The sequence below is a fragment of the Macaca thibetana genome, chromosome 6 (genome assembly GCF_024542745.1).
Source record: "Macaca thibetana thibetana isolate TM-01 chromosome 6, ASM2454274v1, whole genome shotgun sequence".
NCBI lineage: Eukaryota > Metazoa > Chordata > Mammalia > Primates > Cercopithecidae > Macaca > Macaca thibetana.
The window spans coordinates 176,062,169-176,087,699 of NC_065583.1; the positions used below are offsets into that span (position 1 = coordinate 176,062,169).

The 25,531-nt window shown below is 54.4% G+C and overlaps 2 protein-coding genes across 76 annotated transcripts in view; both read left to right on the plus strand.

Moving 5' to 3' along the window:
• The window catches only part of LOC126957414 (probable palmitoyltransferase ZDHHC11B), a 167,020-nt gene extending 164,573 nt beyond the window's left edge, over positions 1-2,447 (plus strand). For 23 of the 26 annotated variants that reach the window (XR_007726743.1, XR_007726744.1, XR_007726745.1 and 20 more), the window contains one exon: positions 706-2,447. The gene's annotated coding sequence lies outside the window, so the exon portion shown is untranslated. The remainder of the gene's footprint in view (positions 1-705) is intronic. The other 3 variants (XR_007726747.1, XR_007726748.1, XR_007726749.1) reach the window with 3 other exon arrangements.
• Positions 2,448-14,103: 11,656 nt separating this feature from the next.
• Positions 14,104-25,531, plus strand: part of TPPP (tubulin polymerization promoting protein) — a 33,346-nt gene continuing 21,918 nt past the window's right edge. For all 50 annotated transcript variants that reach the window (XM_050795237.1, XM_050795259.1, XM_050795218.1 and 47 more), the window contains exon 1: positions 14,104-14,533. In XM_050795237.1, coding sequence (XP_050651194.1) covers positions 14,310-14,533 — 224 coding nt within the window. In that variant the 5' untranslated portion in view covers positions 14,104-14,309. The remainder of the gene's footprint in view (positions 14,534-25,531) is intronic.

Here is a 25,531-nt window from a genome sequence, read left to right on the forward strand (position 1 = left end):
CCTCCCAAAGTGCTGGGATTACAGGTGTGAGCCACCGCACCCGGCCAGAGAAATATTTTTTAAAATATCTAGTGATAAAAGATGGGTTGTCTTGGCCGGGCGCGGTGGCTCAAGCCTGTAATCCCAGCACTTTGGGAGGCCGAGACGGGCAGACCACGAGGTCAGGAGATCGAGACCATCCTGGCTAACACAGTGAAACCCTGTCTCTACTAAAAGAAATACAAAAAAACTAGCTGGGCGTGGTGGCGGGCGCCTGTCGTCCCAGCTACTCGAGAGGCTGAGTCAGGAGAATGGTATAAACCCGGGAGGCAGAGCTTGCAGTGAGCTGAGATCCGGCCACTGCACTCCAGCCTGGGCGACAGAGCGAGACTCCATCTCAAAAAAAAAAAAAAAAAAAAAAAAGATGGGTTGTCTTTCAAAAAGATGCATTTCCCAAGAAGAACAATAGAAAATGGCCTATGTTGGTGATGCACTCATCTCTAAGCTTTCTGGAAGGATGGGGAGGGCAGGAGCCTTGCTCAGGAGGACTCTCACTAGACCCAGCTGGGAAGTGGGGCTAAGCCAAGGTGATGATCCTCCCGGAAGCCAGCCCTGCCTCTCCAGGGAAGAGGGTGGGGTAAAAGCCACTGGTGGGTTTCCATCACAAGGAGACCTGAGCTCCGTCCCTGGTGGCTGCTCAGAGAGTGACTTTGTTTTGTCCTGCAGAAGTGGAGGTGCCTGTGATCCAGTCTTCCACCCTGAAACCCCACCCTGCATCAAAGTCCTGCCTGGAGAGTCTACCTTGCAAAGCCTTCTGCTCCTACACATGCTACAGTCCAGCAACGAGAGCCCATCATCTCAGAGCCTTGCAAAGCCTCCTGCTCCTACACATGCCACAGGCCAGCAGCCAGAGCCCATCATCTCAGAAGCCCCTGTATGTCCTTCGAAGGAACCAGGACCCTCACAGCCCAGCATCCATCACTGTCATCATCTTCATCACAACCAAAGAAGAGCAAGCCTGGCAGGCGGGGTTACATCTCCAGGACGATGGGCTGCCAGCAACTGCAGAGATGCGGCCACCTGCTTAACTGTGCTGTCCAGCCAGCCAGCCAGCTGCAGGGCCTCTTGCTGCTCAAGAAGAGCTGATGGGCCGGGCACGTTGGCTCACACCTGTGGGCACAGTACTGAGAAATGGGAGCACAGTGCTGAGAAATGGGAGCACAGTCCTAGGAAATGGGAGCACACAGTACTGCGAAATGGGAGCACACAGCACCGGGAAATGGGAGCACACAGTACTGGGAAATGGGAGCCCACAGTACTGGGAAATTGGACCACACAGTATTGGGAAATGGGAGCATAGTACTGGGAAGTGGGAGCGCACAGTACTGGGAAATGGGAGTGCAGAGTACTGGGAAATGGGAGCACAGTACTGGGAAATGGGAGCACACAGTACTGGGAAATGGGAGCACACAGTACTGGGAAATGGGAGCACAGTACTGGGAAATGGAGCACAGTGCTGAGAAATGGGAGCACAGTACTGGGAAATGGGAGCACACAGTACTGGGAAATGGGAGCACACAGTACTGGGAAATGGGAGCACAGTACTGGGAAATGGAGCACAGTGCTGAGAAATGGGAGCACAGTGCTGGGAAATGGGAACACACAGTACTGGGAAATGGGAGTATAGTACTGGGAAATGGAGCACACAGTACTGGGAAATGGGAACACACAATACTGGGAAATGGGAGCACAGTACTGGGAAATGGGAGTACAGTACTGGGAAATGGGAGCACACAGTATTGGGAAATTGGAGCACACAGTACTGGGAAATTGGACCACACAGTATTGGGAAATGGGAGCATAGTACTGGGAAATGGGGGCACACAGTACTAGGAAATGGGAGTGTAGAGTACTGGGAAATGGGAGCACAGTACTGGGAAATGGGAGCACACAGTATTGGGCAATGGGAGCACAGTACTGGGAAATGGAGCACACAGTACTGGGAAATGGGAGCACACAGTATTGGGAAATGGGAGCACAGTACTGGGAAATGGGAGCACAGTACTGGGAAATGGAGCACACAGTACTGGGAAATGGAGCACACAGTACTGGGAAATGGGAGCACAGTATTGGGCAATGGGAGCACAGTATTGGGAAATGGGAGCACAGTACTGGGAAATGGGAGCACAGTACTGGGAAATGGGAGCATAGTACTGGGAAATGGGAGCACAGTACTGGGAGATGGAGTGCAGTACTGAGAAATGGGAGCACAGTACTGCGAAACCCCAGACCTGGATTCTGAGTTCTTCAGCCTAGCCCAGACTTCTTATCTTAGTAGACAACAAGAGTCAAGAGAAGACCAGAGAACCACAGTCATCATCTGTATTTTAATGAACTCTGCATTTTAGTCTGCAGTCATATTTTAAAAGATAATCCGTTTTCTAAATATATCTCTAAGTTACTACATGCATTGGGCTGTTTTGTGTTTCTATAAAGAAATACCTGAGGCTGGGTAATTTATTTAAAAAAAAAAAAACGGATTTAACTGGCTCACAGCCCTGCAGGCTGTACAGGAAGCACGGTGCTGGTATCTGCTTGGCTTCTGGTGAGGCTCAGGAAGCTTTCATCGTGGCAGAAGGTAGGTTGGCAACCAACACATCATGTAGTGAGAGCAGGAGCAAGAGAGAGTGGTGGGGTTGGGGGCGGGCATACATTTTTAAATGACCAGATCTCAAGTGAACTACCAGAGCAAGAACTCACTCATCACCAAGGGGATGGCACTAAACTATTTATGAGGAACCTGCTCCCATGATTCAAAAACCTCCCACCAGGCCCCACCTCCAACACTGGGGTTTACATCTCAACATGGGATTTGGAGGGGACAAAAATCCAAGCTATATTATTCCACCCCTGGTCCCTCAAATCTCATGTCCAACTCACCTTGCAACATGCAATCATCCCTTCCCAATAGTCCCTGAAAGTCTAAACTCATTCCAGGATCAACTCAATCAAAAATGCCAAGTCCAAAGTCTCCCCTGGAGATGAGTTCCTTCCACCTATGAGCCTATGAGATCGAAAACAAGTTATTTACTTCCCAGATACAATAGATACAATGATGGTACAGGTACTGGGTAAACATACCTATTCCAAGAGGAAGAAATTGGCTAAAAGAAAGAGGCCACAGGCCCCAAGCAAGTCCGAAACTCAGCAGGGCAGACATTAAACCTTAAAGTTCCCAAAATAATCTCCTTTGACTCCATGAGGCACACTGGTGTGAGGCGTGGGCTCCCAAGGCCTTGTACAGCTCCACCCCGGTGTCTTTGCAGCTTGTGGCCCCTGCAGCCAATCTCATGGGTTAGAGTTGAGTACTTGTGGCTTTTCCAGGCTGAGGCTGCAAGCTGCCAGTAGATCAAACATTCTGGGCTCTGGAGGGCAGAAGCCCTCTACCCACAGCTCCACGAGGCAGTGCCCTGGTGGGGACTCTATGTGGGCTCCAACCCTACATTTCCTCCCAGCATTGCCCTCATAGAGTATCTCTGTGAGGGCTCTGCTGCTGCAGCAGGCTTCTGCCTGGGCAGCCAGGTTTTCCCACACATCCTCTGTAATCTAGAGGGAAGCCGCCAATCCCCCTTCACTCTTGCGTTCTGTGTTCCTGCAGATTTCACACCACTTGGAAGCCACCAAGGCTTACCCTCTAGAGCGGCAGTCCACGCTGTACCTGGAGACTGTTGAACCACCACTGAACCACCTGAAGAAGTTGGGATACAGGTACCAGTGTCCCCAGGCTGCACAGGGCATCAGGGCCCTAGTCCTGGCCCATTAAGCCATTGTTTTCTGCTTGGCCTCTGGGCCTGTGATGGGAGGGGCTGCTGCAAAGATCTTTGAAATGTCTTCAAGGTCTTTTTCCCATTGTCTTGGATATTAGCACTTGGCTCCCTTTTAGCCATGCAAATCTCTCTAAGTGGTTGCTTTGCAGCCTGTTTGGATTCCTGTCCTGAAAACATTTTTTCCTTTCTCTACCACATGGCTAAGCCGCAAAATTTCCAAACTTTTACACCCTGCTTTCCTTGTAGGTATAAATTCCAACTTGAAGTCATTCCTTTGCTCCCATATCTGATCACAGGTTGTTAGAAGCAGCCATGCCACTTCTGAATGTTTAGCTGCTTAGAAATGTCTTCTGCCAGACACCCTAGGTTACCATTCTTAAGTTCAAACTTCCACAGATCACTAGGACACAATTACAATGCAGCCAAGCTCTTTGCTAAGGCACAGGAGGGTGACCTCTGCTCCAGTTCCCAATAACTTCCTCCTGTTCATCTGAGACCTTGTCAGCCTGGCCTTCATTATCCATATTTCTATCTGCATTTTGGTTCCAGCCACTTATTAAGTCACTGAGTTCCAAACTTGCCCTCACTTTTCTGTCTTCTTTTGAGCCCTCCAAAGTCTTCCAACCTCTGCTCATTACCCAGTTCCAAACCTGCTACCACATTTTCAGGTATCTTTAGAGCAGTGTCCTGCTCCTCAGTGCCAATTTTCTGAATGAACCCATTGTTGCATTGCTATAAAGAAATAACTGAACCTGGGTAATTGCTGACAAAAGACCTGAATCCATAGGTATTCATGATGAATAATTCATGACAAGCTACACAAATGAAAATAAGAAATCCAGGCCTAGATACATTGTAGGGTAAGGCGGAACACAGAAGAAAATCTAACTTTAAAAATAACCAGAAAGAAACAACAAATCATCCACAGAAGGAAAGCAATTAGACAGCAGATGTGTTAATCGTAACAACAGTAGATAGATAAATCATGTTGCAACAACAACAACAAAAGACACTTTTGACCTAGAATTATGTATCCAGCAACACTATCTTTAGGAAAAAGAGCAAATTAATCATATTTTCAGATAAATAAAAGCCAAGTTTACCACCAACAATCCTACACTATGGGACATCAAAAAAGATGTTTTTATTGATGGAAAATGTGTAAAGCAAACACAGAGCCTACAGGGAATAATTTTTAGAAATTCACTATCACTCGTGGAAGTTTTCAGTGCCACTCTCAATCACTGTTAGGTCAACCATATTTTTAAAATAATAAAACTATAGATTTGGACAACACCATCAACAGGCTTGATTTATTGGACAGCAGTGGAACTGGAAGCACATTTATTATTAATAGAAAATGTGCGTTCTCCTTAGTCACACAAGGAATATTGCCCAAAACACTGCTTGCTGGCTTCAACAAGTCTCAAATAACTTCTATGGGATGGACCAGTGTTTCCCTTTACATATTTTGTCTGACAGTTATTCCTGTCTGCTTTTAACATTTCTATTTATCACTGGGATTAAGCAATTTGATTATAATGAGACATGATGTAATTTTATTCAATGGTACTTGTGCTTGAGGTGCATTCAACTTCTTGCATCTGTAGGTTTATAGTTTACGTCAAATTTGGAAAAAGAAGTCATTATTTTTCCAAACGTCTTTTTTTTTTTTTTTTTTTTTTGAGACGGAGTCTCACTCTGTCACCCAGGCTGGAGTGCAGTCCCCAGATCTCAGCTCACTGCAAGCTCCACCTCCCAGGTTCACGCCATTCTCCTGCCTCAGCCTCCCTAGTAGCTGGGACTACAGGCACCCGCCACCTCGCCTGACTAGTTTTTTTTTGTACTTTTTAGTAGAGACGGGGTTTCACCATGTTAGCCAGGATGGTCTCGATCTCCTGACCCTGTGATCCGCCCGTCTTTGCCTCCCAAAGTGCTGGGATTACAGGCTTGAGCCACCGCACCCGGCCCCAAACATCTTTTTTAATGCACTACCCTCATTCCTCATGTTTTCTTCTCTCCTTCAGGGACTTCAATTAAATATATATTAAGCCACATGAAGTTGTCCGACAGATTACAGATAATTTAGCTTAAATTTTTTTAATCCTCTTTTCTTTTGGTTTCATTTTGGATAGTTTATATTGCTATGGTTTCACGATGAATAATCTTTTCTTCTTTAACATCTAATCTGCCATTAATCCCATGCAGTGCAGTTCTTATTTTATACATTGTAGCTTTCACCTCTAGAACAGTGATCCAGAGTGTTGTTATATCTTCCATGCCTCAAATTAACTTTTACAGTATGTGGAATAGAGTTTTGATATTGTTTTAATGCCCTTGAGTCTGTTCTGGATCAGTTTTAATAGACTAATTTGTCTTCTTGTGGCTCCTATTTTCCTACTTGTTTGTATGCCTAATATTTCTGATTGGATGTCAAAAATTGTTGCCTTCTCTGGTGTTGGATATTTCTGGAGTCCTATCAGTATTCCTGAGGATTTCACAGAACTGACAAAAGACACAAATCCACAGGTATATGATGAGTTAATTAAGCTGCATAAATAAAAAGAAGGAATCCACACCTAGGTAAATCTTATTCGGGGATGCAGATAAGATAAAATCTCATTCTGAGATGCAGTTATTTAAGAACAGAGTTTTAAAGTGTTTATAGATGTAAGGGGTAGAAGTGCAGATTTCTTCCATGCATATATTGCATAGTGGTGACATCTGGGCTTTTAGTTTACCCATCGCCTGAATAGTGAACAATTGTACTGAATAAGTAATTTTTCAACTCTCACCCCCTTCCACCCTCCCACCTTTTGGAGTGTCCAGTGTCTTATTATTCCACTCCATATGTTCATGTGTACACATTGTTTAGCTCCCACTTATATGTGAGAACATGTGGTATTTGACTTTTTGTTTCTGAGTTATTTCACTCAGGATAATGGCCTCTATCCATGTTGTTCAAAAGATATGATTTCATTCTTTGTTATGGATGGATAGTATTACCTTGTGTATATATGCTACATTTTCTTTAACCGGTCCTCCACTGATGGATGCTTAGGTTGATCCATTATCTTTTCTGTTGTGAATAGTGTTGTGATAAACATACAAGTGCAGGTGGTTTTTCATATAATTAAGTCTCTCCCTTTGGGTATATACCGAGTGGTAGAGTTGCTGAACCAGATAGTAGTTCTATTTTTAGTTCTTTGAGAAATCTCCATACTGTTTTCCAGAAAGATTATACTGATTTACATTCCCAGTAGCATTCCCCTTTCTCCACATCTTCACTAAAATCTCTTGTTTTTAGACTTTAATAATAGCCATTCTGATTGGTCTAAGATGGTATATCGCACGTGATTTTAATTTGCCTTTCTCTGATAATTAGTGATGAGCATTTTTTCATATTTTTTGACCACTTTTGTGTCTTCTTTGGAAAAATGTCTGTTCATATCCTTTGCCTACTTTTTAATGGGGTTATTTGGTTTGACTTCCTTGTAGATTCTGGATATTAGCCCTTTGTCAGATGCATACTTTGCAACTATTTTCCCATGTCTATTTACCCTGTTGATAGTTTATTTCACTGTGCAGAAGGTTTTTAGTTTAAGTTCCATTTGTCTATTTTTGTTTTTGTTGCAATTGCTTTGAGGACTTGGTCATAAATTATTTGCCTAGGCCAATGTCCAGAAGAATTTTTCCTAAGTTTTCTTCTAGGATTTTTACAGATTTTGGTCTTACGTTTAGGTCTTCAATCCATCTTGAGTTAACATTCGTATATGGTGAGAGGTGTTGGTCCAGTTTCATTCTTCTGCATATGCCAATCCAGTTTTCCCAGCACCGTTTATTGAAAAGGGTGTCATTTCCTCAATGTATCTTTTTATGGACTTTGTGTCTTCATTTCTGAGTCCTCTATTCTGTTTCATTAATCTATATGTTTATTTTTGTACTACTGCCATGCTGTTTTGGTTAGCATACCCTTGTAATATAATTTGAAGTCAGGTGATGTGATGCCTCCAGCTTTGTTCTTTTAGCTTTGGATTGCTTTGGCTAGTTGGGCTGTTTTTGGGTTCTATGTAAATTTTAGGATTTTTTTTCTAATTTGATAGAGACTGTGTTGGGTCTGTTGATTCCTTTGAACAGTATGATAATTTTTAACAATGTTGATTCTTTCAATCCATAAACCTGGGATGCTTTTCCATTTGTTTGTGTCATGTATGATTTCTTTAAACAATGTGTTGTAGTTCTCCTTATAAAGATCTTTCACTTCTTTGGTTAAATATATATCTAGGTAATTTTTTGTAGCTATAATAAATGAGATTACCTTCCTGATTTGGTTCTTGGCCAGATTGTTATTGGTGTATAAAAATGCTATTGATTTCTGTACATTAATTTTGTATCCTTAAATGTTACTGAATTTATTTATCAAATCTAAGAGTTTTTTGGTGGAGTCTTAATACGTTTGGCAGTATCCCCACCCAACTCTCATCTTGAATTCTAGCTGCCATAATTCCCATGTGTTGTGGGAGGGATCTGGTAGGAGATAATTGAATCATGGGGGCAGCTTTCACCATACTGTTCTCATGGTAGTGAATAAGTCTCACGAGATCTGACGGTTTTATAAGGGGAAGCCCCTTTCACTTGGCCTTCATTCTCTCTCTTGCCTGCTGCCAGGTAAGATGTGCCTTTTGCCTTCTCCCATGATTGTGAGGCCTCCCCAGCCATGTGGAACTGTGAGTCCATTAAATCTCTTTTTGTTTATAAATTACTGAGTCTCAGGCATGTCTTTACCAGCAGTGTGAAAATGGACTAATACAAGTCTTTAGAGTTTTCTATACAGAATATCATTTCACCAACAGAAAGGGAGAGTTTGGGCTCCTTCTTCTCCAATTTGCATTCCCTTTATTTCTTTCTCTTGCCTGATTGCTCTGGCCAGGACTTTCAGTACTATGTTGCATAAGAGTGCTGAAAGTGGGCATCCAGGTCTTGTACCAGTTCTTAGAGGGAATACTTTCAACTTTTCCCCGTTAAGTATGATGTCAGCTGTGGATTTGTCATGTAAGGCTTTTATTATGTTGATGCATGTTCCTTCTATTTCTAGTTTTTGAGAATTTTTACCATGAAGGGAGACTGAATTTGATCAAATGCTTTTTCTGCATCTATTTAGATGATCATATGGTTTTTATCCTTAATTCTGTTCATGTGCCATGTCTCATTTATTGATTTGCATCCCTGGGATAAATCCCACCTGATCAAGGTGCATTATCATTTTGATGTGCTGTCGGGTTCTATTTTCTGGTATTCTGTTGAGGATTTTTACGTCTATATTCACAGGGATATTGATCTGGAGTTTTCTTTTTTTGTTCTGTCTTTGTCTGGTTTTGGTCCCAGGGTGATACTGGCCTCATAGAAAAGAGAGATATCCTCCCTCTCAATTTCTTGGAATAGTTTCAGAAGGATTGGTTTTAGTTCTTCATATGTTTGGTAGAATCTGGCTGTGAATCCATCTAGTCCTGGGCTGAGTGCAGGGCATTAACACAACAAGTGAAGCCACTTCCCGCAGCGGAGAAAACAATTGCAGGGACAGAAGCGAACCAGGCTCCGTGTGGTCTGCTTGGAGCCATCTCGGCTTCACAGAGCTCACTGCCCACTGCCTCTGACAGCCACACCCAGGGCCTCCGCCCCTGCCCCGGCCAGCTGGGGTGTGTCCTCTCCACTGCAGACACAAGCGCCCCCCTTCTCTGCGGCCCTCAGCTCTGCAACGCCATCCTCTCTCTGGTCCTCCGTGTCTCTGCCAGGCATGGGCTCCCGTCCACATCTTTTCTGCCCAGCACACTGTCCTGTTGCCGTGTCCCCGCATCCTTCTTCCCTAGCATCGGCTGTGGAACTGAGGTAGCAATGGCTGGCATATTAAGAATGTGCTCCAAGCAGCTCTGCCTAGGGCTGAACACCCCCCATGTGGCTTCCCCTCCTCATCAGCATCTGACCAGTGGCAACAGTGAGGCCACAAGGCTCAAATGCCCTTCTCTGGGTCACAGGTGTGTGATAGCGGAGCCAGAGTCGCTCCCTGGCAGCAAGACCCAGAACCTGCACTTTCATTCCATGTTCCACAGCAATTCCAACCCCAAAATTGAACTTGGCTTCTTTAAACAATATAAGCAGATGCAATCATAGCCCAAACACACAAGGCACGTGCACACACACAGGTGCAAACACACACACATGCACACACACAAAGACACACGGGCACAGGCACACACAGGCACACAGGCACGTGCACACACACAAACACACAGACACGGGCATGTGAACACATCCACACACAGGCACACAAGCAGGTGGACATACAGGTGCAAACACATGCACACATACAGAGACACAAGCACACGCACACACTCGTGCAAACACACAGAGACACACAAATACACAGCTGAACATAACGCAGCTGAACACACACCGACATACACCAGCATGCATACTCACACCTACAGGTGCACATTCACACACAGGAATACACAAACACACGCATGCATGTGCACACACACTCACGTGCACACCCACATCCCCGCAGACATTTTACCTAAGCTGCCAAGGACCCGTGGGAGTGACTTCAACACCCCCATGAGCCTTTCCAGGACCCACACCCAGGCAGGCATGTCGTTCCTTCAGTGACAGGTGTCACACTGACCACCCCCTCAGGCCCCATGCACCCAGGCTGTAGCTTGTCCCCAGCCCAGGACCCACACAGGAGCTGCTTAGGGTTCTCAAGGGGCTGTGACTGCTCACCTGCTGTGGGCCACACCCCCACGGGGCCCAAAGAAGCTGCTCAGCCCATAGGCCATCAAAGGACATTCAGCTGCCAGGGGTGGGTGGACGCCTGACAGGTCCAGCTGCAGGCCTGGTGGGAGCGGCTCCACCTCAGCTGCTGGGACCTGGCATCCCCATACTTGGTGTCGGAAGCCTTTTCATGTCTGCTGCTGTCTGTCCCCAGGAGTCCATTCCTCCCCCTACTCCCTGTGCTTCCATCTTCAGCATGGGGCCTCCCAACGGACCTGGGCTCCTGTCCTGGTCTCCCACTGCAGACCCGGATGGCCCAGCGTCTTCCGCCATCGCTTCCGCCCAGGGCTTCCAGTGCTACCCACCACGCTGTGTCTGCCCTGCCCAACCTCCACTGTCAGCCTGAACCTCTGCCCACAAAACCCAACGCCAAACCCAGGCAGGGTGGGGGAGGGTGCTGGGCAGCAGGGGCTTGTCCCTGAGAGCCGGCCTCCTCCTATGTGACAGCTGCCTGGCCTGGTGCTCCCAACTGCGGACACAGAACCTGTGCAGAAAACCGTGGAAACAGCCGCAGGCAGGCGCCTCGGTGAACGCTGCTGGTCACTGGCGCCTCGGTGAACGCTGCTGGTCACTGGCGCGGCGCCACAGGTGGAGCTGGGAAAAGCTTTGGTGTTGCGGGGGTAGTGCTCCCCACCCAAAAAATTCCACATCGACCCAGAACCTCAGAGTAAGACCTTTAAAATAGGGTCTTTGTAGATGTAATTCCATTAAAGATTTTGAGATTATCCCAGCTTATCCTGGTGGCCCTTAAATCCAGTGACAGGTGTCCTGATAAGCAAAGGAGGAGACAGACACAAACTCTGGGAAGGAGGCCCCGTGAGGACAGGGGCGGAGGTGGAGCCATGGGGCCACCGCCCAGGACCACCTGGAGCCACAGAAGCTGGAAGAGGTGGGAACCTCCTGAGCGCACAGGCCTTGATATCGGACTTCTGGCCTCCTAAGCCTTAGGACGGAACCCCTGTTGTTCAACCCATTTGTAGTGATTTTCTCAGGAGCCCAGGAAACGTCTTAAAACCGGACACTGTGCGTGGATCACATCATTGGCTGTGCGTCAGTTTTCAGTAATTGCAGGGTAAATGGAGGCCATCCAGGTCTGGTGGTGTAGCCAGAGCTGGGGTCAGGAAGGGCCACTGGACAGGCAGCCATGGCCAGGTGAAGAGCCTGGAGTCCCGAATCAGGATCCACCTCTCCCGACTGGGCAAGATCCTGTGCCCCCGTTTCTGGTGATTTTGTAAGTGCTGACTGAACCGACTGCCGCTGGGAAATAACATCCGTGACCCCAAACCAAAATTTCACCCGCAGACAAGGAAGTAGACTCCATGAACACCCGACTCCCGACGGTAGAACCAGGTGCCCACCCCAGCCCCGGTCACTGTGTGTCCTGCGCAGGGGCCAGGGCAGCCCAAGGCTCAGTTCTGTCCTCTTGCTGAGACCTCGCTCAGCCCCCTGGACGCCGCCCCGCGCCCCCTGCCTCTCCTCTCCTCACAAAGGCTCCAGGACCATGTCTGTCTCTGAAGCCTGACGTTACCTCCCACTGCAATTTTATTGTAAAATCACTGCGTTTATGTCAAGAGAGTTTGTACAGGTTTCGAAAAATGCACTGAAGAGTCACCTTGTGCCTAATAGGACAGTAAGAACACACCAAGGAGACACCATTTCATTATTTCATTGATGCTGTTAGTAGGAACTGCCCGAGGGGGAGGCGCCCCGGGCTCCGCGGTACAAGAAGGCAGTCAAGCCCGCACCGAGCAGGAGGGAAGCAGGAGCCGCAGCCTGGCCGCCGCACAGCTTTGGGGGGTCTCCCAACTTCCCTGCTCTGAGTGCGGAATTTCTCAGAAGAATTACACAGAAGCCCATCTCTGGTCAGTTCTGAGTGGAAGGAGAAACCACAGGAGAGGAGAGGAAGTGTGGGGCCCGAGACCACCGTGGGGTGGGTGGGGGCCAAGCCGCCGGGCTCTGAGGCCTCAGCACCCCCTGCCCAGCACCCCAACTTCCCCTGCTGCCTTTGTGGGCTCCAGGGCCTGCTGGACACCTGGTGTAGGGACAGAGTCGGGGCTGGGGTAGGAGCTCAGCTGCACCAGACACAGTGGAGCTGGAAGTCACCAGAGGCACCCCTTCCTCCTGGGGGGCTGTGCCTCGGCCTCCTCAAGGCAGGGGCCCCTGTGCCCCTCAAGTCCCAGCACCCGGCACCACAGAACCGCCCTGTCAGCTCGGCCCAGAACCTTGTGCGGAGCCAACTCCTGCGGAGGGCCGGTCAGCCCCGGGCAGAATGAGCCCCCTCCGCAAAGCCTGTCTAGCGGCGCGGGGCCACAGGTGCCCAGAGAAAGGCGAGATTAGAAGAGCTGCCGGGATGGTGGCGCTGCACACGGGCGCCCTGCAGGGAGAACAGAGGCTGAGGCCGAGGGCGGGGATGCGCGCTCTGCTCTCCGCTTCTGCGGGAAGGGCGGCCCAGTCCCAGGCAGCTGCGCTCCGCGCCCGGCATGGACCTGGCTCCCTGCTCAGGCCGACCCCCGGCCGCGGTGCCCCACCTGGGCGCCCAGTCCCCGGCCTGCGCCCAGCCTTGGGGTCCGAGCACCTTCACAGCCCGGCCCTGCCGCTTCCCTGCACCGTCTGCAGCTCTTTAAAGAACTGGACGCGGTCGGGGGTTGCCCAGCACTGTCCTCGCGCCCCTCGCCGCCAACCCACCCCACCCCAGGATGCCGCGTCCGCGCTCATCCATCCATCCCCCGCCGCACCGTCCACGGGCGTCCTGCGGGGCGCAGAGATCGGGGTCCGGTCGTCCCCGGGGGGGCCCGGAACCAGGTGAGGGGCCCCGCCGCACCCTGCCCAGCGGTTCCCACGGCCCGAGGGTCGACCGCGCCCTGCGCTGAGCGGATACCCGGTGGCCAGCGGGGCCTGCGCGGAACCGGCCTTGTATGGCAGAGGCCACAGTGCGCCCCGCGCGTTCCCCGAGCCGGGTGGGGCGTCGGGGGCGGGGCTGCCAATGAGCGCGCGGGGCGGGGCTTGGGGCGGGCACGGGACGTTGGGGGCCGGGGGCGGGCCCGGTGCTGGGCGGGGCTGGGCGGGACCGGCTGGCGCGGGGCCGCGGCGGGAGCGCTCCGCTGAGCACCAGGTCGCGCGCGGCCGAGTCGCGGAGACGCCGCCGCTGCAATCGCTGCGTCTCCAAGGTAAGCGGGCGCGGGGCTCGGTCCTGCGGGCGCGGCGCGGGGACACCCAGGGGCGCAGACTGGGCCCGTCAGCCCCAGCAGCCACCTGAGCCGCAGCCCCTGCCCCCCGCGCTCACCCGAGCCCCCTTCCCGGGCCGTCCCGCGCGTCCTGGCGCCCCCGGATTGGGATGCCCGGAGTTCAGCGCAGCGCGCTCGGTGCCCGGAGGCGGCAGGGAGGTTTCGCAAAGGCCGCGGGCGGGGGTCACCGTCCGCCGCGCCAGGGACAGGTCTGTCACCGTCTCCGGGCCCTGCGCCTGGCGCTTTGGCCTTTCTTCGCTGCCGGGGACGCCCCTGCAGCCTTTCCCTCCAGGCCCTCCCCAGCCCGGGACTCGAACCGTTTCCCTATTCCCAGGCCTAGGGGGCCGCCGCCAATGTGAGGCGTGGGAAATTAGGGCGTGGAGGGCTGGAATGAAGCCACAGCCCACAGCGGGTTTTGAGAGATCCCGGGCCATAGAAACGGCCCAGAATGAGCCGTCTCGGGGTCCTGACACCACCGCGTCCCGGCAGGTGGGGGTGTCAGACCGTCCCCCGCAGCGCCTCGGGCTTCCCCGGGCCTTGGCTACCGCCCGCGGGCCTGTGGCGATGGAGAGGCGCTGCCGGGACACCTTCCCGCACCCCTGGGAGCAGCGCCCGAGGATCTGAGGAGCCCTTTATTCTGCGGTTTCGGTTACGTAAACGGAGCCGAGGGAGGTGAGAAGCGCGTCCCTCCCCGGCCGTGGCGGGGCTGGTGTTTTGATGGGGGTTTGGGGGGCTGCTGTTTTGATAGCGGTTGGGGGGCTGCTGTTTTGATGGGCTTTGGGGGCTGCTGTTTTGATGGGGGTTTGGGGTCTGCTGTTTGGATGGGCTGTGGGGGCTGCTGTTTTGATGGGGGGTTTGGGGGCTGCTGTTTTGATGGGGGTTGGGGGCTGCTGTTTTGATGGGGGTTTAGGGGCTGCTGTTTTGATGGGGGTTTGGGAGCTGGTGTTTTGACGGGGGTTGGGGGGGCTGCTGTTTTGATGGGGGTTTAGGGGCTGCTGTTTTGATGGGGGTTTGGGGGCTGGTGTTTTGATGGGGGTTGGAGGACTGCTGTTTTGATGGGGGTTGGGGGGCTGCTGTTTTGATGGGGTTTGGGTGTTTTGATGGGGGTTGGGGGGCTGGTGTTTTGATGGGGGTTGGGGGCTGCTGTTTGGATGGGGTTGGGGGGCTGCTGTTTTGATGGGGGTTGCGGGGGTGCTGTTTGGATGGGGTTTGGGCGCTGCTGTTTGGGTGGGGGTTTGCGTTCCCTCTCAGTGTCACCGCTGATCCACCTGGCATGTTTATTGGCTCTTCTGCGTGCAGGGCCCCTGGGAGACCCATAGAGGACTGGGCCCCTCAGCCCACCCCGGCCACCCCTGCCCGCCCGACTTCTCTGGGGGAGAGGTCTCCCCCCACGCCCAGCCAGCCCCTGCCCCTGGCAGGTGACCCAGCTCCCTGTGGCCTGGGACTAGGAGATGGGGCTGGACGGAGGCCTGGAAGGGGCAGGAAGTGGAGGGGAGTGAGGCAGCTGCAGCCTGATGCCGGCGCCTTGAACTGGGCTCTCCCGCCTGTCAGCAGCTGGGTGCCAGCGCCTCCCCACCACGTGATCCTCGGAGGGCCTGTGGGGGAGGGGCGGGCTCCAGGAGCGGCTGCAGAAGGCGAGCTCCAGGAGGGTGTGTGCGTTTCCCGGGAGGGGTCTGCAGCTTTCATGGTTTCTAATGGGATCCCTGATTCCGAAAGGCGCCGGCATGAACTCGCTCTGCATCTTCACAAAGCATGAAGTCACGGGGACTGGACCGCGTGTGCGTGGAGGAAGCTCCCTGGTCACTGGCTGCATTTTCATTTTACAGCTGGGGTTGGTCCATCTTCCCGAATTCCCTGAAGTTTCAATACATGTTTTAACGATTATACAAGGTTATAAATGCTCATTGTGGAAATGCGCATAGAAATGCTCATAGAAATGGTCTAAAAGGGGCTTCCTTTTGACCCCTCTACCCTAATTTGCAAGCCTCACACTGGCAGTGGCTGCCCTAGGCCTGGGTCTAAATCTTTTGACCCAACAGGGTTCATTTGCACACCGTGGCTGCCCTAGGCCTGGGGGCAGGGTCTGCCTCGGGGAGGGAGGGGCTGCAGGGGGCCTCCGTGGGCACAAAGGCCAAAGCGCCACACGCAGGGCTCAGCAGAACTTCCTAAAGAAAATTAGGATAACCCATCGTAGATGGAGACTGGGAAGCTCTCTGGAGAGCAGGCAGTCTGTTCCCTCCCAGGCCTGTGGGAGCCACTCCCTGCAGAGGACGCTGAGAATTAAAAGCTTCCTTGGGAGACGCTGTGCCAGCAGAGAGCCGAGTCTATTTATAGCTGGTGGTGAGACAGGAGGACTGTGTGAGAGGGATGCCATCTGGGGCTCTCGGGGGCCCCAGGCCAGTGCTGGTCAGCGCCCTGCAGTACCTGGCCCAGCCTGGTGCCCTCAGGCAGAAGTGCCTTCGGGAAAACACTCTGGGTGAGGAGAGTCAGTCATTGCCTCCGCCTGGGCTGGGGGAGCCAGAAAGCTGCGCCCAGGAGGGTTGCGGCCGGGTGTCAAGTCCATCTGAGCCCACAAACCCTCAGCCAGGAGCCAGGATCAGGCAGCAGAATCTACACACGCCTAGTTCCTACTGCTGGAGCAAAAGGTGTTTCCTGGGAAGGAAGGGGTGGAGCTGCCTGGGTCAGGCCCAGCCACATCTGGGGCTCAGACCTGGTCCCCAGCATCCACGAGCCAAACCCCAAGATGCCCTGCATGGATCCTCCTCCTAGGGAGACCACTTTCTTCTTGGTGTGTGTGTGTTAGGGGGTGCCACAGGGCCATAACCCACCGCATGCCCCTGATATGATCTTCCACCCAGGGCAGCCCCCACCCAGATGATCCCCCACCTGAGGCAGCCCCCACCCAGATGATCTCTCACACAGGGATTCCCTCCTAGGGCATTGGCAACAGGGTTTCCCCCTAAGGTGACATCCCCCTCCCAGGACATCCCCCTCCCAGAGCTGCCCCCTCCCAGAGCCACCCCCCCTCCCAGAGCCACCCCCTCGGCCATTCCTTCCCCAAGACTCCACCACCCAGGACAACGTCCACAAGGATTCCCCACCCAGAGAATCCTCCCCACATGGCCTCTCCACCCAGGGAATCTACCCCCACTCAGGGCATCCCCGCCACATGGCATCTCCACCAAGGGCACCCCCCCACCCAGGGCATCCCTCCACCCAGGGCATCCTCCCCACATGGCATCTCCACCCAGGGAATCCCCCCCACCCAGGGCATCCCCCCACCCAGGGAATACCCCCCACCCAGGGCTTCCTCTGCACATGCCATCCCCACCCAGGGTATCCCCTTCCCTGGGAAATCCCCCTCCCCAGCACATTCCCCCCACCAGGGGATTTCCCTCTCCCCAGGGCATCCCTCCCAGGGTTTCCTCCCCCAAGGCTTACCCCTCCCTAGGACTTCCCCCCTCCAGGGCTTCCCCATCCTGGGCATTTCACCTCCAGGCCGTCTCCCTGCCAGGGCCTCCAGGGCACATCAACTCAGCAGCACCTCCTCAGTGGGGCAGCCCCTCCCCAGTGCTGCAGGGCTCTGCCTGCGAATGGCTTTGATTGGCCCTGCTGGATCCAGGGGAGGGGCGGGTTCTGTGGTCTGCAGCCCCCTGGAATCACGCCTGGGGAAGGGCAGCACCCCGCAGGAAAGTGGCACGCGGTTCTCAGAAAAAGAATTAAGAAAAACATCAGCTGTCCCTAAATCTTATTTCCTGATATGCAAATTAAGACTGTTCTGGGTTCCATGTTGCTCCTTTAACTTAAGCACTACTTAATTGTGAATTGTAATTTAATGTCTGAACGTCCAAATGTGTGACTTTCTTTGGGGAAGAAATATAAAAAATCTTTCAAAAGAGTGGAAGCAGGCAAAGCTTTCTGTCTTTTCATCATACCAGCTGCCTTCTGCAGCCTCATCCGTTCAGAAAGCTGGGCTTCTCCCTTCCATCGTGGAAGGGTGAGCGCCTCCTCTGAGGACCCCAGTTGTGCTGACGTCGTTGAAAAGTGAGGTTCTGGAAGGGAAGGGAGGTTCTTAACCTTTCTTTAAGCCCAGCGGTTAAGGCCACCTGGAGCCCTTTCCCCATTCAGCGTGGCTCAGGGAAGGGATTGGTGCGTGTGTTCCTCCGGGCCGGCTCTGTGTCCCACGTCTGACTTCTTGGCATGATCAAAGGTGCCCACCCATGTGGGCTCCACGTGATCCCCCAGTGCGCATGGCGTCACAGACCACATTTCCCAGATTCCATAACCTGTAACCCCAACCTGCTCATTTGTTCACAAACGTCCAATGTGACCTCTGCCCAGGGAATGCCACCAACAGCCGCACCTGCCAGGCGACTTCACACACCCGCTGCCTCCCTCTGGCCATCAGTCATCAGTCAGTGGGGACAGGAGCAGCGAGCACCCGTATGGGGTCTGGACGTGGCTTCCAACCCAGGCCCTGGCCCAAGTGCCCTCACGTATGACACAGGCGAGCTCCCAGCACCCTCTGCCTTGTGCACAGCCACCTGCATCTCCCACCCATGGCGTCTCACAGGTGACCTGGCCACCGTGGCTGCTTCTGGGGCGTCCATCCTCTCCTGTGCACACCAGCCCCCGCTTCTCCTAAGGCTGCCCAAATGCCGGTTTCCTCTGCTCCTCGGCGGGGTGGCACCTCTGCCTTCTCAGTGCCAGAGGAGCCTGGGCCATGGGCGGAGCCACTGGGGTGAAGCTCATCTCAGCCTCACCTCCCACCAGGCTTATTCCTGCCACCTTCGCCAGTGCCCACGTGTCCCCAGGCTGCCTGCTGTGAGGGCCCCAGCTGGCACCTGGCACAGTCCACCTGCAGTTCTAGTGCCAGTCGTTGTGGGCTGCCTCTCTTCGTGTTCCAGGAGTGGGATGGGGTCTTACTCACTGTCTGTTTTCTCATCGAATCACCAATTCCTGAGCACTGTGCTCTGGCTTTGCCTGTGTTTTTAACGTTTAACCAGAAGCCACGCAGTGGGCACTCTGCTGTGCCGGCTCACCGTGGTCAACAGTGTGCACGAGTGTCCGTCCACACTGCATCGAGGAGCCCCAGGCGCTCGCGCTTATGCTGCCCACACTCTCGCGGGGACGCCCGCTGTCCCTCAGACCACCATACTGGCAGCAGGCGCCTGTCCACGCGGTTTCCCTTTCTTGGCAACTAGGGATGAAGCTGTCGTGGGTATTCCTGGGATGTTCTTTGGGGCATGTGGGCAGGAGTCTCTTGGGTCAATCTGGAAGTGGAGCCGTTGGATCCGGGATCATGTGTGTCTTTACATTCATCAGATGATGCCAAGCAGTTCCCAGAGGGGTCGAAGCCATTCACCCACACAGTTTCCTGTTGGCCCGTGTCCTTGCTGGCACTTGCCACTGTCAGCCTTTGCAATGTCTTAGCCTTTTCTAAGGCTGTGTGGAAGCCTTATGATTTGCATTTTCCTGGTCATACTAACGAAGCTGAGTGCTTCCCGCCGAGCACTGGGCACTTGGATACCCCATCCCCGAGGGGCCTTTTCAAGCCAGCTGCGCTTTGTGTATTGAATTCTTATTGATCTGTACAGTTTCTTTATATATTCTGGAGACAAGCCAACATTTGTGGTGTGTAGCAAACATCTCCTACTCTAGGGTTTGCCTTTTCACTCTCTTGATGACATTTTTTCAATGAACAGAAGTCCTTTCTTTTAATCTGGTGCCTTCTAAGAATCTTTTCCTGCGGGCCAAGGCTTTCTGTGTCCGTGTAACAATTTTCCCCCACGCCAAGGACATCAGAAATTCTTTTGCATGACCTTCCTGAGGCTTCTCGATCTGATCTGGAGGACAACCTTTAGCATGCAGACACAGCTGAACCTTCCCTTAAATCAACAAATTCCCATCAACTGACTTTTCCTCACGCCAGCCACATATGCACCCTTCATTTTCTCCACCTAAAAATGGGCAACTGGAGGCTGGATGGGTCTCAGAAGGCAGGTGCTGTTGGCAGCCCTGGCCTAACACCCATCCTGGCTTAAGCAGACCCCCAGGGGCCTCTGGAGCCCCCTGTGGCCTCTCAGTGCTACCTGAGGGCCTCCGCAGACTCTGTTCCCCATTAGGGATGCTGAGCCTTCTGGTCCCACCCACTGTGTCACTGTGTCCAGAGGCCGCTGACAATTGACACAGTCCGGGGTTAACACAACAGGAACGCATTCCCCCATGGTCCTGGAGACCAGAAGCCCAGTGTCCAGGCATCTCAGGGGTCAGCTTCCTCTGGAGGCTTGGGGGGACCCTCCCTGCCTCTTCCAGCTCCTGGTGGCTCCAGTTGTCCTGCGCGTGTGGCTGCGTCACTCCAGTCCCAGCCTCACGGCGACTGTCTTAGTCCGTGGGTGTTGCTGTAACAAAACCAGGCATGGTAATTTATGAAATGATATGTTCACTTCTCACAATTCTGGAGGCTGGAGAGTCCAAGATCAAGGCACCGGCAGGCTTGGCGTCTGACAAGGGCCCTTCCCTGCTTCCAAGACAGGGCCTGGTTGCCATGTCCTCATGCTCTAGCCCTTTGATAAGGCACTCAGTCATTCCTCGGAACCTGGCCCCCATAGCTCAGTCTCATCCCCCAAAGACTCTAACTCTTAATGCCACCACAGTGGGGATTAGGTTCCAGTGTGGATTTTGGAGGGGACGAATTCAGCCTGTAGCACCTTCTCCTCTTTTCTCTGTGTCTTCTCTTCTGCCTTTTCTAGGTAGAGACACTCACCATTGGATTTAGGGCTCAGCCGTGGATAATCCGGGATGATCTCATTTCCAGATCCTTTCTCCAAACAAGGTTGCATTCACAGGTTCTGGGGATTAGATGGGGCCACCGCTGGCCCAGAGCTGGCCTGGTCCCAGCTGCCTGCAGGTGCCCTGGACCTGGAGCCCTGAGGGCAACCCAAGGGCAGTGACTGGGCTGGGGTGGGGAATGGTCCTCGTGCATCTGGCGCTCAGTGAAGCTGCGCTGGATGAGGGACCAGCCCCTGGTTCTGCCGTGTCCTGTAACCTGCTCTGCCCCCTGTGAGAGCCCCGGCTGTTTTCTCCTGTAACCCACTGTGCCTCCCGTGAGAGCCCCAGCTGTGTTCTCTAACCTGCTGTGCCCCCCGTGAGAGCCCTGGCTGTCCCCATGGGATATGCCTTTAATGGAGGCCTGTCTCACCGTATCTGCAGCTGCCGAGTCTCGGACGTGGTTGATGGGATGAGCCAGCCAGGATCTATTTTATTCCGTTTTGGGATGCTCTGTTGGCGGAATGTTCTGTGTGGTGCTTTAGAGAAATGGTGTTGGCGTGGGTGGTGGGCACTGACTGGGGATGTGGTTTAACTCTCACTTGGGCCTCGGACAGCCGTCTCAGACCAGGATGAGTCTCCGCTGCAGTGTCCTTTGCAGAGTCCGGGAGCCCCATTGCACCTCCGTCCCACGGTGGCCATTCGGTGGCAAAGTTGGTGCCCACGGCCCCGGCGTCTGTGGCCTGGATACTCGGCCCTAGTGCTCTGGAATGTTCCATCCTCCCTCCTGTGTCTCCCTGTCATCCTTAATCCTTAGTCTCCCACTCAGAAGGGGTTTGCTCTGTAGCCTGGGAGGGTTTTCTCTGTGACTTCCCCGCCTTCTCATCCCTACACCTGTGTGCAGATGGGCTCCGGTGGCCGTCCCCAAAGTGGCCGTGCTGAGGGCTGCGGGGACCACATCCTGCAGATGGGGGCCAAGATGTGGTTCCCAGAGGCAGAGGGCACCAGGGGCTGGGTGCTGGGTGCACCCTGTTGACCCGAGAAGCTCCCGTGCACCCATCTCTCTTCTTCTGAGGGCGGAGAGTGAGTGGAGGTGGCTGGGGCCGCGCAGCCCCTGCTCCCCTGCCCCCCTTACCGGAAGGTTCTTTGTGCAGGGTCCCTCCCACCCCATGGGACTTAGGATAGTGTGAAGCCTGCCCTGTCCTGCCCGGGTCTGAGGCCACGCGGTTGTGGTGAGTGGCAGGGGTCCCGATGGCCCCGTGCAGGATGGCCGGAGGACGCCACGTGAGACGACCAGGGTCCAAGTGTGGTGTGCTGCGGGCGCTGCCACAGGACTCGGCCCTGCCCTCCTCCTCCCACTTCCTTGGGGACTGCACTCAGCCTGGGCTTGGCTCTGGCCCTCAGGGTCCCTGAAGAGCAGGAGCCCGACCTCAGGTCCTCTCTGGGGCAGAGCCTCAGCCCAGGCCTGGAGACCCCATCCTAGCGACCTCTCTGGACCAGTGACCTCTCAGGATCAACCAGTGACCTCTCAGGACAGTGACCTCTCAGGACAGTGACCTCTCTGTGCTGGGGACCTCTCAAGACTGATGACCTCTCTGGACGAGTGACCTCTCAGTGACCTCTCAAGACTGATGACCTCTCAGGACCAGTGACCTCTCAGGACAGTGACCTCTCAGGACAGTGACCTCTGAGGACTGGCAACCTCTCTGGACTGGGGACCTCTCACAATGGGGACCTCTCAGGACCGTGGCCTTTCAGGACTGTGACCTCTCTGGACGGGCACCCTGGGGCAGACCTGGCCGTGTGCGCCTGCCTGGCCTCTGGGTGGGGTGTGCTCTCGAGTGTGCCCTGGGGACGCTGGGCTTGAGTGGCTGATCATCCTGCATCTTCCGCTGCAGGGGGAAGTGCACAGACTCAGAAACTGCCAGCTTTGTTTTGGGTCAGCGGGTGCAGCTGGAGAAGCTGCTGGTGGCTTCTCCAAGGCAGGTGGAGCTTCAGAGGTCACCCCCGGCCTGGTCCAGCCCAGCACAACCCAAGGGGCCTGCAGGACACCTGCGACCAGGACAGAGGTTCCCAGGGAGGCCAGAGCCTGAGCAGGGCCGAGGGCTGACTCTGGGGTCTCAGGCCCCAGGGAGGGGTGATGAGCTGAGAGGGGTGGTGGCTCCCACTGGCTCTGTGGCTCCTGCCTCAACCTCTGACCCGGCACTCCTGTTGATGTGAGCACGGCCTGTCCACCAGCCTCCTCTGCCAGCAAGGCTCAGCCACCCCACAGCCATCCACGTGGAGAGCGGTCGTGTGGGCTCTGTCGGCGCCACCCCCCCGTGGGCGTGGGCAGTGAACAAGGGAGCACCGAGGCTGCTGCTACCTTTAAAACAGCAGCTGGCCCTAGTGACACACCCCAGGCCCTAGTGACACACCCCAGACCCTAGTAACAGGCTCCAGGCCCAAGGGACAGACCCCTGGCGCTAGTGACAGACCCTAGGTCCTAGCCACAGGCTGCAGACCCAAGGGATAGGCCCCGGCTCTGGTGACTGACAGACCCCAGGTCCTAGTGAGAGACCCCTGTTCCTAGTGACAGAGCCGTGGTCGGTCCTAGTGACTGCCCCTGGCCCCGCTTACTGATGCCACGTGGGCACCCGGGTTTCCAGCCCCTGGACAGCTCTGTGATCAGAGGCCGGCTGCTGTTTCTCCAGACTTGTCACTTCTGTTCTGTCAGCTTTTCTGTAAGTTTGGCTTCGGGCAGTCCAGCATCCAGTCTTAAGGTATTTCCCAGGAGATTCATTCTGACAAATTGGGCCCAGTTGATTTTCCGTGGGGCCTCTTGGGAACAGGGACAGCCCATGGGGTTGGGGGCAAGGTGGCCTGGGGTGCCTGGGCGGCCAAGTCCTTGGAGCTGGCGACGCACCTGGGGCAGGCGTTTCCCGGCCAGTGGGGATGCTTTGTTCCCCAGGACAGTCGCCCTCTGGGGTCTGCCTCTGCCTGCCCCGTTCTGAGGTCTGTGGTACCACCTCTGCCCTTGTCTTCTGCCCTCTCCAAGCCTGTTTTGAAAATGCCAGTTGTACAACAACGTGCGGCCCACCCGTGGGTGAGCCCATAGGCGCCATCCTCCTGACTCCCTGGGGAGGCCCTGGGGGTGGGGGCATGAGTGGGGTGGGCTCAGCCTCCAAGCAGGTCCTGGCCGGGCCCCACTTGGGCTCCCGTGGGGTCTAGCCAGGGAAGGGGTATGTGCTGTGAGCAGGAACCTGGGTCAGGGCAGGGCTGGGCATGTCCCTCCTACCAGGGAGGCACCGGCCAGCAGGAGAGGGTGCAGGTGCACACCTGGATGCAAGCCACAGGCCTGGGAGTGCAGGGCACAGCTGGGATGGTGGGCACAGGCCTGGGAGTACAGGGTGACCCCCCTGGGGCTCAGGGCACATGTGGGATGGTGGGCACAGGCCTGGGAGTGCAGAGCAACCCCCTGGGGACTCAGGGCACACATCTGGAGATGGTGGGTGCATGCCTGGGAGCTTGTCCTTTGATCCCTGGGTGAGCAGTTTGTCTTCCTGGAGTCTCTTCTGCTACACTACCTTCTTTTCCCTCACGGTGACAGAGCACAGCCTCCGGGGGAAACGGTGTGAGGGTCTGCACCCAGGGCTCAGGTGCGCTGCGTCCAGAAACTGTGAGAAAGTGGAGGACGCCTGGCCTCCGCCCGTCCAAGGAGAAGCAGCTGGCACAGCTGCGTACTACACTTGGTGGTGAGCGCCAAGGGAGAGGTGCCCGCCCAGGCTCATTGTCCCTCTGACACCTCCACGTTCTCTTAAATTAAATGTATTCTATTACCGTCATTGTGGAAACAGCACATGGGTCTCGTGAAGCGATCCAGACAGTGCGACTCCCGTCTCCTCTGCTGCCGCTCGGGGTTGGCCGCCGCGTCCTTCTCCTCCAGACCCAGCAGCAGCCTGGCTGTCTTCCACAGCAGCACGTCTCGCCTGATTCATTTTGTCTATTTTAATTTAAAAACCTTTTAAAAAATAGTTTGCTAAGCTAATGCCTGTTTGAGGTAAAACAAAACTACAAGAACCTAGAACAGCAAAGCTCAGATGGGCTCTGAGGCGAGTCCCCGTGTGAGATCCCTGAGCGTGCACCCCACGCAGAGCCGGCTCTGGAAGCATTTGTGGCAGCCGGCGTCTGAGGTCGGCACCTCTCCACGCCTTGGTGCAGAAAGGCTGGGGCTGAGTTGGGACGGATTCCGCTTTTCCCTCCAAAACTGCCTGGGCCTGGTCCTCGGCCCTCCCATGACGGCCGTGGGTTCCTGCATCTACTCCTTCTTCTCGGCCGTTGACGGCTGTCGCCTTCGTCTTCCTGGGAAGCCCAGTACCAAGCACCTCCGCAGGGGGTGTGGCCACGTCTCTGAGCTCACACCCACTGCAGGTGGCCTCCCTCCCCTCAGCCTGAGTGGGGACAGTGGACGAGGGTATCCAAGTCCCGGCCGGAAGCATTTTTCCTCAGAACGTTTGAAGCCAGTGTCCGTCTTCAGTAGATCTGGCGATGGCCTGACCCCTGTTCCTTTCTGCCCTCTGCCCCGCGGACCCCACAGTGCTCTCGTTCGTGCCATCTCATGCTGTTGCTGTGCTGAGGGGGGCTGAGCCCAGTGAAGGTGGTGCCTGCCCAGCAGGGGTGCAGGGGTACCTGGGCGCAGGGGCCCTGCGCTGGACCGTCCTCACGCACCGTGACTCCCGCCTGCCCGCATCTCTGCTCACGCGCGTCCGCTTCCGCCGGGTCTGAAATTGCCTGCTGGCCTCCCTCTGACCTGCCTCAGTTTCTCCTCTTCACTCCTCGCTGCCTGATGTTTCATTACTTGTTTATTTGTTTATCACCTGCCCCAACTGAAGGCCTCACGAGGGCAGGACGCTTTATGTCCCG